Source organism: Urocitellus parryii, chromosome 12 (assembly GCF_045843805.1).
Source record: "Urocitellus parryii isolate mUroPar1 chromosome 12, mUroPar1.hap1, whole genome shotgun sequence".
Classification (NCBI taxonomy): Eukaryota; Metazoa; Chordata; class Mammalia; order Rodentia; family Sciuridae; genus Urocitellus; species Urocitellus parryii.
In genome coordinates, this window is record NC_135542.1 from 71,163,430 (window position 1) to 71,178,097 (window position 14,668).

The 14,668-nt window shown below is 34.4% G+C and overlaps 1 protein-coding gene across 35 annotated transcripts in view; it reads right to left on the reverse strand.

Annotated features, from left to right (window-relative positions):
* The window catches only part of Nrxn1 (neurexin 1), a 1,068,088-nt gene that overhangs the window by 17,552 nt on the left and 1,035,868 nt on the right, over positions 1-14,668 (reverse strand). For 19 of the 35 annotated variants that reach the window (XM_026385711.2, XM_077792122.1, XM_077792117.1 and 16 more), the window contains one exon: positions 3,608-3,695. In XM_026385711.2, the coding sequence (XP_026241496.1) occupies positions 3,608-3,695 (88 nt within the window). The remainder of the gene's footprint in view (positions 1-3,607; positions 3,696-14,668) is intronic. The other 16 variants (XM_026385712.2, XM_077792135.1, XM_077792124.1 and 13 more) reach the window with 1 other exon arrangement.

Here is a 14,668-nt window from a genome sequence, read left to right on the forward strand (position 1 = left end):
GTGCTCAAGATAATACTGGATTTTTTTTCTATTAACAGTCTTAGGAAGGCATCTAAATAATGAACAGAGAAAAACCTAATTTTGAAGGTGGGGAGGGTCTGAGAGATTAGAAAATGTTCATGCATAAGTAAATCCTCAGAAAGGTGAAGTACCTAAAAGACCGGACAATGCACTTATTAAGGTAATTGTATATCTACTTAGAAATATCTGCTTTCATTTACTTTAGGAATCACAAATGTGCATAGCAAACCTGTGCATTTCTGAATATTTACCTCAATATGTTACTTTTCTAAAAAGGCAATTTCCCCAGATTTTACCTGCTGATATCTGAAATGCTTTTCCTCAAGATACATCTAACAGTATCCAAAGCCTAAGGACATTAGCAATTAGAGATTTAAGATAAATAGTTCATTCACAAAGAAAGACCTGTAGGAGGGGCATATTAATGTGAAATAATATTCATACTCAAACAAGATAAGAAATAAACGTGCCTTCCTAAATGATAAGTGGAAAATAGAAAAGTCATAAAACATAAGACCAGGAGAGATAATTTCACAAGTTAGGCTTATGATGAATGAACACACCATGTAACAGAATCTGAAATTCTTGCTTTAACAGAAATTGATGAATTGAAAACTAAGGAGTGAGGAAGGAAACACTGAAGGAGAGAATAAGAAGTTACAGAAGGCTTGAGTATTAAAAAGTAGCCATCATTAGGTAGAATCAGGAAAAGTTCATCTTGTTTTGGGTAAAAGACTTTGGTGCAACAGAAAATAATTATGCTTCCAGAACAAGCCTCCACATGGGGAGCAAACAAACAGGGTTCCTGCTTTGTGGAGTGTACCTTCTGGTGGGGGATGCAAGCTATATACATCAGTGAACCAGTGGCAGGTAAGTAAACATGATGGTTTCTAGCATTGAGAGATGTGGTAAAGAAGATCATCTGGAGAGTAGATACTGCAAGTTCCTACTCACATAAGTGCAAAGAGAATTAATTGTGTTATGGTAGTTAACAAAGCAGACTAAAGTCAGGGGAAACAAGAGGAGAAGAGGGAGACAGAAAGATGCTGTTGGTCTCCTCTGCTCCATCTCCTTCTCTTCTCTCCCCACCGTCCTGTTTTCCCGTAAACCATGGGCAGAGACAATGGACCAATCTCTTAAGAAATGGTTAGTGAGACTTATAAGCAAGGGCTAGAATAATTGGGCCATTTAGTTCAAGAAGAAAGAAAAAGTGACAATTTTATGTGCAATTAGAGTCCTCGCACTGGATTTACTGGGTACTTAAGGTACAGACTCTGTGTAAAGAAGATGATAGTCTGTACAGAGAACAGCAAAAGTGGGAAGCAGAGCAAAGAAAATCAGCAGGAGCTGTGATTAGTAAAAACCTAGGCCTTTTTTACATTGTTTGAACACTATTAAAATGCTGAAAAAGAATCGACTACCCTGAAAAAAAATACTAATTGGGAAAACAAAAACTATATACTTCTACACACACAAACGCCAGCCTTTGTAATTAGACTAATTCAAGTTGGAGGATCTTAGAGAAGATGAGATACAAAAAAAAAAAAAAAAAATGTCCTGGTGTGATGGATTAGCACCAGAAAGGCTGGGCATGTGAGCCTAAGAGAATTGAGGAAAGGGAATGTAAAGGTGGGAAAAAGCAGAGAGCTGGGAGTGTATGACAATATTGACAAAAAGCAATTCCTGGAATCCCTACTATTTATTTATTTGTTTGTTTGTTTATTTATTTATGAGCATAGAGAGAGCTGTGAGAATACCACTAAAAACAAAGGCACAATCTTGGCCAAGAGACCCATAATGGTATCATGAGGTGCCTGGCTATATCTGTCCGTACAACCAACAGGGACTCGCGGTTGAGACTGATGAGTGCGGTATTGAATGGATGGTCACCAGAGATCTAACAGTTACATCTGATGGGCGATGTCAGGGCTGACAGTCTTAACCGTGGGGTGGAGCCTAGGAAGGAGGGTGGGAACACACCTGTACCCACCCTTGTTGAGAGGGGGATTTTTCACTCCTGCTCCTCACTGCATTCAGCAGCTGCTCTCTAAGTGTTTGCATCAGTAGCTACAGTCAATGGGGGGAAGTGACAGTAAAAAGAGAGACGTTCATCTGTTGAAGGGCACCTAGGTTGGCTCCATAGCTTAGCTATTGTGAACTGTGCTGCTATAAACATTGATGTGGCTGTGTCACTGTTGTGTGCTGATTTTAAGTCCTTTGAGATGTCATGCTAAGTGAAATAAACCAATGCCCCCATCAAAATGAAGGTCAAATGTTCTCTCTGATATGTGGAAGTTAAACCCCAATAACAGTGAGGGAGGGTGAGAAGAATAGAAGTTCAGTATATTAGACAAAGGGGAATGAAGGGAAGGGAGAAGGGAAGGGAACAGGAATGACAATGGGATGAATCTGACATAATTTTCCTATGTACATATAGGAATAAATCACAGTGAATCTCAACATGGGGTCCTAATTAGAATAAAATCCACAAAATGGGATCCTAATTAGAATAAAATATATTCTATGCTTATATGTTTGCATCAAAATGGATTCTACTGCCGTGGATAGCTAAAAAGAACAAATAAAACAAAAAGAGAGGTGGCTCTGTATCCTGAAACTTTTATTCAATATTTTATAATGATAGGTTTATTTTAAAGTGGTACTTTCACAAAAATGTAAATTTGTCATTTTATCATGACCTACAGGTCTCTTGAAGTTGTAGGTGACATCTACGGAGGTCATAAACTAGCAGACAGAGGTTGGTTCATATCCTCTACAGTCATGTCGTTAACACAAACAAGAGAGGAATTGAATTTCAAGAAACAACTCTTTGATAAAGGAAACTAATGTGAGTGACCCTATGAACATAGGGAATCAAATCCAGATTGTGATTCATTTATTTTCAGGATCCACAGTCTCCACATAAGGCACAAAGGCTACATGGAAAGTGTTATGTGTTAGTCACATCAGATGAGATACAAATATGTCATAAAGAAGGAGGAGAAATTATACATTGTCTACAAGTAAAATGCATCCATTTGAATTTCAGGGAACCATAGCAAGTCTCAAATATTTCTCTATTAAATCTGCCAAGGACTCTACCTGCTGTTTTCTTTACTACTGCCATAATACTCTTACCTCCCAAAATTCAGAAATACATCCCTTAAGATAATTTGCTGGCAGAGTGAATGGTGGGGATGTTTTGTGAGTACAAAGGTCAAATAATTTTGTACAATGCACTGCAATTTTTTAGCCTTACAATTTTACTATAAGTGACCCAAAGGAAAGTCCATTATACTGTTATACACAAAAATTATGCTGTGAGCTACTGCAAGGTAGCAACCCTGTATGCTGTCCCCCCATCACTTTTTCTGAAATATATATTCTTCGTGGGTTTTGTTTTAAAAAACATTTAAAAAAATTAATGTGGGTAAACTTGTCCTTGTAAAAAGGGAGGACCCTAATCAAATGCAACATTATAGAATGGGGGACTCTTCTACATATAAATGGACATCTCTTTTGGGAATGTGACATGCAACAAAGAATTACGGTAAAGCCAAGGAAGTAAGAAAAAAAGTCGACTAACCTAACCCACCTGAGCTCGGCTCACAGGGGTCAATGTCCTCATCATCGCTGGGACACTCTGCTGAGGCCACAAGGATGTCATCTGTGGTCTGCAAAAGAATCACATTCAAAAGATCAATTTAAAGGGTCCTAAGAGATCCTCTTACCTTTGTCACATTGACAAGTGAAACACAGTTCTCGTTACCTCACAGGTTGAGAAATCAAATTCATTATTTCCCTTCCCAAAGACACAAGCTTAAATTCACAAACTTATTCTAGATCTCTCATGAAAGTATCTGCATGTTTGTGAAAACTTGATGACACCTTAATTACACGAGGACGTAGAAAGGGTGATGGCTAACATGTAGAGACACATCCATTCAAATGTAGAGGAAAGCTACATTCAGTAGTGTATAGATGTTTAAAACAAGCTGGCAGAAACAGATGATCTGAAATTTATTACAGCCCTGGAGTGCTACAATGTATGCATCAGTAGGCTTTATGTAGTACTTGTGCTTGGCTTCCTAAAAGCAGAGCAGCCATAACCTTTTACATTCGCGACCAGGTAGAGTTTGATAAATCTTTGAGATGTAGCTTGTCATTATTAGGAAACCCAGATTGAGTAAAGAATTGGATATATCTCTCACTGATGCAAAAAATGAAGCAAATATAGTCTATTTAAGGTACTTTTCATTTGTGTTACGCTTTCACATTCAAATCTCATTTTTGCAATGTTCAGATAACAGGTATTGTTCCCCCATTGTCCTTTCCATCATTAAGGTTTTGTAATAAATGAAAAGTGTATTTTGAATAGAGTGGGGGAGAGGTGACCGCTTCCTCTGTGACATTCTAGTTGCTTCATTGCACTTATAGCAAAAAAGATAACTATCACTGTAATAAAAAGCAGAGTGTAAATCCTAGCAGTTAGTCACATAATCAACACATTGACAAGCGCCAAAGGTTGTTCTTTACTGCTACTTATAGAGGCAATAAACTCAGCAGAGTTATTGCATGGAATTTGTGAAGGTGTCCATAAGATTTGGCTGGTGCTAAAGTAAAACAGAGAGATTCCAAGGTACAAAAAGAAAAATACCTCATTACATCTGCTGAGGATTAAGGAGATTGGGAGTTTTTAGAAGAAACTCAGAATTGCGACATGGATGCAACCATCATTTAAATGTGGAAATATATATATATATATATATATATATATATATATATATATATATATGCATTATTTCAAAGAAAAAAGCAGAAATATGGTATGACTTATTTTTACTAAAGGAGTCCCTAATATTGTCATGGAGAGGGTATAAATAAATACATTTTAAGAAAGTTGTGGCAGTTTGAAAAGTGGAACCAAGAGATGATGGAATTTTATGTCACATATTAGGTTTAAAAATCTTTCAAGCACAGGATCATTAATTTAGAATGCAGAATTTGTTCAGACCCTAATACTTCACAAAATAGTTATAAATAAACACAGGCCATTAAGTAGCTTTAAATAGCATTTTGAGATCATTTTATTTCATTCTGATCTTATAGATTCTGAGAGAGTTTCTGGATTCATACATTTTGCTGCTATTATTTTAAAAGAAGTTGTTCAAAATATTGAATTTCCTGAAAGTATACCACTTAACAGTGAAAACTATCAGCAAGTATAACAGTAGTTATGAGGTGTCTCTTATTAAAGAAGGTTTTAAAAGGGAGAGAATCATCCTCCTCTTGGCACAAGCTCATCATGCAGGATAAAATCCAAACTGACTTGATAATGACAAGTTATTGGATTATGTGGTCATGCCGGGCAATTGTTCCAATACATCCCTGAGCAGATAATCAGCTTTTTTCTGGGAACAACTTTTGTGGAAAACTACCTTTATTCTCAACCAAAGTGGATACTCTTTCAAATTAATTAAAATTAAATTAATTAACTCAATTCAAGAGAATGTTTCATTTTTCTTTCAGAGTTTTAAATATAATTGATGCAATCAATTATACATTAATTATGCTCTTGTAATATTCTTGTCAGGCATTCAGGGATGTGAAAAAGTGCTTTAAACCAGTGGTTCTCATCTAAACAGTAATATTGTCACTTTTCCCCTGGGCCATGTGGGAATACATTTGGTAACATCTAGAGATACTAAGGTTATCATGTTGGAATGATGCTGTGGGTCTGCTACTTTTGCAACAAGTAGGTAGAGATTAGGGATGTTGCTAACTAATCTAAAATGCTCTAATAACACAACTCTAACAGCAAATAATTATTTGTCCTAAGATGTCAGTGTCAAAGTTAAAAAAAAAAAAAAACCTGCTGTAGAAGTTAAAGAACTACTCTGTGCTTTATTTTTCTCACTTGAAAAAAATGGAGACTATAGCTTTATGTCCAGTGGCACATGCTTGTAATCCCAGTGTTTCTGGAGGCTAAGGCAGGAGGATCAGGAGTTCAAAGCCAGACTCAGCAATTTATCAAGGCCTTAAGCAATTTAGTGAGACTCTATCTCAAAAGGAAATGCTTGGGATGTAGCTCAGTGGTTAAGTGCCCCTGGGTTCAATCCCTGATACCAAATATAAATAAATAAGTAAATAATTAAAAAAAGGAAAAAGAATTTAAGAATTAAATTAGTACATGCAAAGTACCTAGGATAGAACCACACTGCAAATGTTCGTTTAAAAATTCCAATATTATCAACATTATCTTCGATATTCTATGAAAGTAGCACCATTTTAATTATATCATTTCCACTCCTTATAAATAATGTAATTTTATATTTTAAATCAAAAGTTGTATGTATGAATCATTTTTGACTTGAGGGCTCATATTAGTATTGATAAAAAGATACAGTTGCCATATAGGTACTTTGTTGAAATAAATGTCCATCTTTTACAGCCTAGGTTCAAATTACAACTTAGGCAAGCATCAAGTAAACAAAGAAGGATGCTCGTAACATAAATTCATGGTCCAGAAATGTGTGAGTTGGTGGCCACTGCTTCATGGAGGCTAAATTATTTAGGCAATATAAATCAAAATTTGTTTTTAAAGCTAATTTTTCTTTGGAACAATTCCATAAGAAACAGAAAGCATTGAGATTTTTCATTGTTACCTTTTACAAAACACAACCCAGAATAATAAAAGATGTCATACAATAATACCTTCTATAGAACTCTTATAGTAGAAGAAAAATCACTATACCCCTTTATAAAAATATATTCTAGTTTTTAATGTATCTTTTTTTCTGGTATAATACATATACATTCTTGACTTTTACATATTTATTTTCTTCAGAAATTTAAAACCCAGCAACAATCTCGTGAATAAAAGATCTTAAATCAGTAGCTGCTTTGGCAGAAATCATCACACTATGAAAAATCAGAAAGTGGCTCCAATGTAGGGGGAAAAAAGACAAAATCAGAAAGCAGTTCAAGTGTAGGGAAAAAAGTCAAATTTCATTTTTGAGGTGGAATTAACTTAGCAATTTTTTAGCTAATGCTGTGTAATTTAAATGTAATTTACTGTTGTTGGAACTGCCTTTCTAGGACTCGCTGTTGTGAGAATGGTAGGAAAAAATTCAAATATGACACATTAATCAATTCTATTCTTTAGTATACTTTTCCCTGATGTTTATAACCTTTGTCAGAACAGAGACAACCTGCTGTAAGAGATAGAAGAGTGATCAAGTAAAAGAATTAGCTTTACCTAACAGTCCATTTAGGTAAGTGTCTCTAACTGTGCATTTAACCATTCAGAGGTCAAAGGACCATGCTGATCTTCCCTGATTCACAGCGGTCTGTGTATGCGTTTGGCAAGCATCTGTTCTTGGTTAAAATGTCTACTGAAATCAAGTCTTTCTACCTTTAGAGGAAAAAGATGAGTTGAACATGATTTAAGAAAGGAAGGCACTGAAACTTAATGTATCAGGTTCTGCATACGAGTAAGCCTTTGGAGAAAACATATTCTGGATGAGAAAGAAAGAATATTCTCAATGTATAGAATAAGCTAGACCAATTTACTTCATCGTCAGGGATATTAGGGAAAGAGTATTTGGTAGGATAGAAACTATAGAAATGCTGATGTACTACTCTGCTCACACAGTCTCCTCCACCCACCAGTAATGGTGGGATTTGCTTTATATACACTTGCTTCCACTTGAAAAACAAACAATCCAACTACATATCTGTGTGCTTACAAATACACGATAAAAGAATGGCTGAATGCAGCCTGTGATATTTTAACCTCGATAAGAACAGCATTCCTAGACTTTATTTCTGATGATAAAGAGCCATGCTGAAGACAAACACATTCCAGTGGAGATATCTGCCAGAAAACTTGACCAGAAAGACAATTCTATTTGTGAAGAATTCACAACTGCAATAGAATGGCCACTGTGAATGTATTTTCACAAAGAAATCTTTGATTTCTGTAAAATTTTAATTGAAACTTTGTTTCTAAACAGCAATAGTCTATCCTACTAGATACATCCAAGATCATACATGTATATGTATATATATACATATATATAACACACGTGTATATTTGTATATATATTTATGCATGTGTATATACATATATATGTATACATATTTCATCTCAAGCAATGATGCTAACTCACATAAAATTATTTAACTTAATCTTTCATGGCCAAGACTGATATTTAGGTTTTGTATGGTGCTAGTTGAAGTATGCTGCTAGTTGAAGTATGCTTATGTTTGGTTAATTGATGGACATTTCTTCTTGCTGATATTTTTCCCTATGCAAAGCTTCTTTGGATGAAAAGAGGGCTATTGTGCTTGGTTTTCGTGACTAAATCTGTTTCCTCTGGAGAAAAACTAATCACTGGGTGAGGTTCCTTGTAAAGAAATCTGACAGCATTTAGAATTAGTGTCACAAATTCCTCAAGCAAAGTCCAACCCATTGTACTGATGACCTATGAAAGAAGTAGTTTCTAGGAGTCAGGGGAAATCACAATTGTCACTAAGAGGAAAATTCACAGAAAAATAAGCCAAGTGTAACATACATTGAATTCTTCAACAGTAGCCAATTTGAAAAAAAAAATCATAAAGAGATACATCAAATTGGCAATTTTAGTTAATCAACGATCCTGTTAAAGAAATTTAGACACTGAATAATTTTCAGTGTTTTTATAAAGTTTTGATTATTTGTCAATTATTTGTCTGAGTCATAGATGCCATAGAAAATGTCAGCCTTATGGCTTACTATTTAATAAAAGTAAAATAATAAACTGAGGATAAATTTTAGCTCCAGCACAAAAATAACAAAGATAGTGAGGACCAATTAGTCAAAATCAAATATAAAGCACCTCATTTACACAAAATGTTTTCTGGTGGGCATAAATTATGCTCACTATACATCAAGGTACAAATTGTGGCTCCTGCCTGAAATAACTTACTATAGCCACTCTGTTCTAAGGAATATGAACAAATCACTCATTAATACAAACAACAATCAATTCAGTTCAGATAGCTTATTTTTTTTCTTGAAATGTAATCATGCTCTAATATCTATTACTTCATTTAACATTCACCAACAGCATCATTCTCCAGAACGCAGGTGGAGGTGTTGCTATCAATCATATATGTTAAAGTTAAATATCTGCTCAAAAAAAAACTTATTTGTATACTCATTTACCCAGTTTGAATGTGTGAACATTGGCATTCATAAATATTTGGAGAAAATCTTAAATATCCCTGAAAATTTCCAGCTTTAACATTTCTTTAATGTTTTCCCCCAGTTGATACCCTAGGCTATTACGAAAAGTGACCATAAATCAGCTGTTTGACAAAAAGACAGACTTGAAAGTCACTCAGTTTTGAAAATGTAAAAGGTATGCAATAGTTTCAGAACAGTTAAAGAAAGTGGATTTGAATAGAAGTAAAATTCCACATGGCAAAGAGATCACCTGTCTTACACAATCTAACATTCATTTTTATGTATATTTGACACTGGTTATCTTAACAGGCAAAACTCGAAGGGAAATATAAAAATGTGGGCATAATGTTGCAGAGAAATGAATTTTAATGATATGATGGGAGAAAGAATAAAACTGGATTGCTGCCTAATCAAAAAGAAAATTGTTTTAGCTAATTTACGCAAAATAGTAAACCTTTAAAAAATAAATTTGCTGTTAAGAAACTTGAAACCAAATCTTTTTTCTTATGAAGACAATTCATCTCTTCTCTTATTTCTTTAAACTAATGATGACCTCTCTGCTCATATTGCATTTCCATTTTTAGCCATGCCAGTGTAGAAGGATCAGCTAAAACAAAAAGGGCTAAGTTAAAACTTCAAGAAAGCATCAGAATAATCTATTCTCCTGAATTCTTAGTGATTAGAATTTTGGGATGCAAGACCTCCAAATATTACTGGTAGTAGAACAGAGGTACTAAAAGGGAAACTAGAAAATGAGAGCTATCAAATGCTTTTGGACAAAGCACCTTCAAAATGATTTTGGCAATTTCCAAATTAAATAAATACTGACAGATGTTTACAAATGTAAATCTAGGCTTCTAGCTGCTTAAATATGAATCTCTAGTCCAACTATTATGACTGAATGGATTAATTAGTCACACAGGTTGAACTGAAAATCCTTACTGGTAATGAGGCCAAAACAGACTTTATTATTGTAACATGCCAATGATGGGCAGTTTCATCTTGCCTGATTCCAAAATCCAGGCTTTCATTGCTGGCACACAACACATTAGGGAATGAAATCATGATTCACTCAAGCAATCATGTATCTTCTTGTACAGAGTCAGACCTTAGTGCCCATTAGTCTAATCCCTCATTTTTATGTCTCAGTATACCGAATATAGAAAATAAAATGTTTTATAAGCCACAATTATACTGCTAATTAATAGCAAAACTATGTGATTATTCAGACTTCTAGCAGATTGTGATGATCTCCCACCCCGGATGACTTTATCCATCCACCTATCCGTCTATCCATCCATCCACACAAAACTATCTTGTTTCTCTAAAGGATTTGATGTGGCTTAAAATATACATGATAAAATAAATAAAAATAAATAAAAAGGAGGCAAAGGGAAGCTAAGTATTGAATTTTAGACAAGAAACCACTAACGTCATCAGAAGACACAGACACTCATACAAAACAGACACACCTAGACAGCTATAGCACTGTCTGACATGGCAATAATCACATAAAGTGACTCTAAGGAAAGCAAAATTAATTCTAAAATCCAAAATTTTTAAATCCAAGGATTAAAAAGTCACATTTGACATAAGTATCATTATTTTTAAATTCAATAAATCCAGAAAGTTCTTCATTTCCTTATGTCAATCATTTCTCAAATTATTTAAAGACCTCTACCTCCATGTCTGAAATTTCTAAACACAGATGCATGATTAAATTCTTGGGGATAGAAAGAAAATATAAACGATAGAATATTTTTCCTGCCTTATATCTCCTTGAATATTGAAGATTGTAGGCTGGTGACAGAATTAACACAATAAACTCTCTACTCTCTTCTCACCAAGCCACTGATGAAAATCCAATTTTCAAGGTCTTTCTTATTAATTACTGTCTTCACAACATAAGTGCTAATGAGATATTTATCTTTGTCTCTTTCACACAACCATCATTAGGGCTTTGTCAAATTGTCTTTTATTACATCTCAGGAATAAATAAACCGAAGTGATCATTTATTAGTAATACTTTTTTTAAACTTCAGAAACAATCTAGACATTGATCAAGTCAGTCTCATTTTCATGATGGCCCAAGAATTAGAGATTCAAAATAAAAGGTATAGAAGGAGTCACAAAACAGCCCATATTCAAAGCATTTCTTTGCTACTGGGTATTACCATGACCAATTTTGCCTTGATAAAACTTTAACCTGGTGATGCATGAGCATTTCAATCCCACTCAATACTTGGAGTATGGAAGAGAAAGAAATAAGGTTGTGGCTAGTAACGAAAATGACCCAATGAACAGATTGTTTTTAATTTTCTTTTGATCTATGAGTTGAATGCACAGAAGGTTCTATACTGAGATCTCTCAAATAAGTCAGATAGAAACACTTCTATGAGTGTACCTATCAAGTAGTGATTGAGGGTAAACCTTATCTATCTCAGATGTCACAAGATTATTGTGTTCCTTAGAGGATTCTCATCTTTCCTAGTTCTAGGTAAACTGGAATTCTAAGCTTAAATACAAAAGCGCTTCATTCCTTATGGTGCATTTAGTACATATTTGGGATATTGTGCTGCAAAAATACCTTGGTTTAATTTCTACTATGCTGATCAATAGTGGAAGATAAATACTAGTTCAGAATCTAAGTCTCATTTCTGTATCTTATAAGCCATACGCATTCTCTTGGACTAGCTCCTGTGTTCTAAACAAGTACACAATAATTTATATACTATATATGTGAGTACATACATGCATTTGCAATCATTTGTATATGTGAATCACAATAACTTCTCCATCTCACAGGAATGTTATTGGAATCAAATGTATGTTTGAAAACATTTTTAAAGTATGCAAGTGCCCACAACGTAGTGTTTATATGTTATCATTATAAGTAGTAAGAAGTTGTATTTGCCTCATGCATGACAATATAATGAACAGTTCTGGGGAATGCTTAAAGAGGGCAGCCAAGTATCTACTTAACTGAAGAAATTTCATTTTTATATTCTGTAGTCCCCTCAGGTGAATGAGATCTCTATGTCTCACTCCAAATGGTCCCCCACATAAATGCTGTTCTTATTGGTCCACTTCCTTTTATCACAGGATGGAATTGATTTTGGCATTGCTTATTGAGGGCATTTATATTTATCTCATTGTGACTTACAAAATAGGCAATGCCAATTCATGGGTGGCACTCAGTTTCCTCTTTCCAGGCTTGGTGTGCAGACTGGGGGACATAAGAGTTCTAAGTTATGCTCATTACATGTGACAAAATATTTTATCTTTGGATTCAAAGCTTACTCTTAATTCATGCCCTTAATATATCTAACAGCATTTAAGCGAACAGAGAAACAAGAAGAAAAGAAAAGCCAGGTCACTTAGCAAAGACTGCTAATTAAATGAGAGAGACAGATAGAAAGACAGACACTGATTTTCTAAGTGTGACCTATGTAGCACAATGCTCTTTACTGTAGTGATATTGTCTGTAGTTATAACATGGCATTGTCTAGAGGTGTCTTCTATAAGGAAAAATAATATGCTAATGAATTCTTATAAGACACTAAGCAATATTAGTGCATTAGAATAGTGGAGGCATTTGCCTTTCCTAATAACTTTGAAATCTAAAAGTTTGGGAACTGCTTACATGTGTTCTATCTTATTTCCAACACATCTCTGGATAGAGTTTAGGGCTATGTTTTATGCCCCCAGAGCACCTATCACAGGAGTTCAATAGAGTTGACTTAAAATGTCATCTCCACTCAGAAAAACCTGGCATATATTCTTTCAGCATCTGCATAAAAATCATTTTATAAAAGTAATTTTGATTGTGAAAATAATAATAGATAGAACAAATATTTAAATCAAGATTTTAAAGAATCATATTCTTGATGGCCGTCCACACTAAGCTCATTACAAAATTTTTATGTGGCAAAGGATGTTTGTCACATTTGCTCATTTATAACAGGTCATTAAATCTCAAAAGAAGAGAGAGCAAGTCTAGATTATTTTCCAGAAGTACAACTCCTAAGACTGAGATAAGAATGGTGGCAAAAATCACACTTTTTCAAAGATTTTTATCTGCCTTATAACATATCTAGAAGTGACAATGAAACTTTATAACTGGTTTCCACATTATACCACATGGCTAGAAATTTATGGCAGAGAAATAGAAAAAAGTGACATTATCTTTAACTGAAAGAGAGAATGACTGAAGGTTAGAAGGAAGGCAAAACTAAAAATGTCTTGCAATAAGTTGGTCTGCCTACTTTTATGGAACACTCCTGTCCTTTGGAAAGCAATAAGAAAAAGCCTGCTTTGTAGAAAGGGCTGAGAAATACATAGTTGACTATTATTCTGTTTTTTTTCCCCCTGTATAATGTTCCCAACTCTCCCTGTCACCTACAAACTTTATTGCAATAATCTTATATTATAAGAACTTTTATTTAATTGCAAGGAAACTATGCCTTTATAATATTTTCCTTCAAAATCCAACTACAGGATGAAAGTTTTATCTTCTCCATGAAATAAATTGCACCAGGCTAGGACTAGCTGAGAGCAGTTATCAGATTCACATGTCAAGAAATAAGTGCAGGGGCTGGGGTTGTGGCTCAGTGGTAGAGCACTTGCCTAGCATGTGTAGGCACTGGGTTCGATTCTCAGCACTACATATAAATAAATAAACAAATAATAAATAAAGTCCATTGACAACTAAGAAAATATTTTAAAAAAAGAAAGAAAGAAAGAAGTGCAGGGCAAAATGGATCCCTGCAATTCATTTCCATTGATCTTCCCATGCATTCATTTATTAATTCACTTGTCCATTCATAATCATTTGTTGAATACTTTTAATTAATAAAGAGTTCTAGAGGGGAGAAATAAAAACATAATTTTCTAACTCCAAATATTTACAGTATTGTGGTAGAGCATGCACTCGAATTTCTTTTCAGTTTCAAGGTGACATCTTGCCTTTTTTGAATTAGTCAATCACTCTTTCACATTTTCTACAGTTTGAAGCTTTAAACTGTCTCTTCAAGGATGCATTCCCAGTGCCTGGCACAGTACTTAACATTAGAGGAGAAAACTCCTGTGCAATGAATCAGAAATTACTTTGGTCAGTGTAATAAAGAAAATATAAGTAGCTTGATAAGGAAAATAAGTCTGACATTAGAAATCGTTTATCACACATGAAAAATAATAAATGCACCTTAAATTTTTATAAAATATTTCCAAAGGTGGGGGAGTGACAGAACCTGAGCTGTTGTATGATCTCTGATATATGATCCATCTGCTGATCAGAAGATGTATCAATTTGAAAAGGATGAAGAAGAAGCATGGTTGTGTCAGTGTCTTTGGAAAATGTGACTAGCTCCGCCATTCATTTTAAGCAATCGGTGCTTTTATTTTTACAATTAACAACCT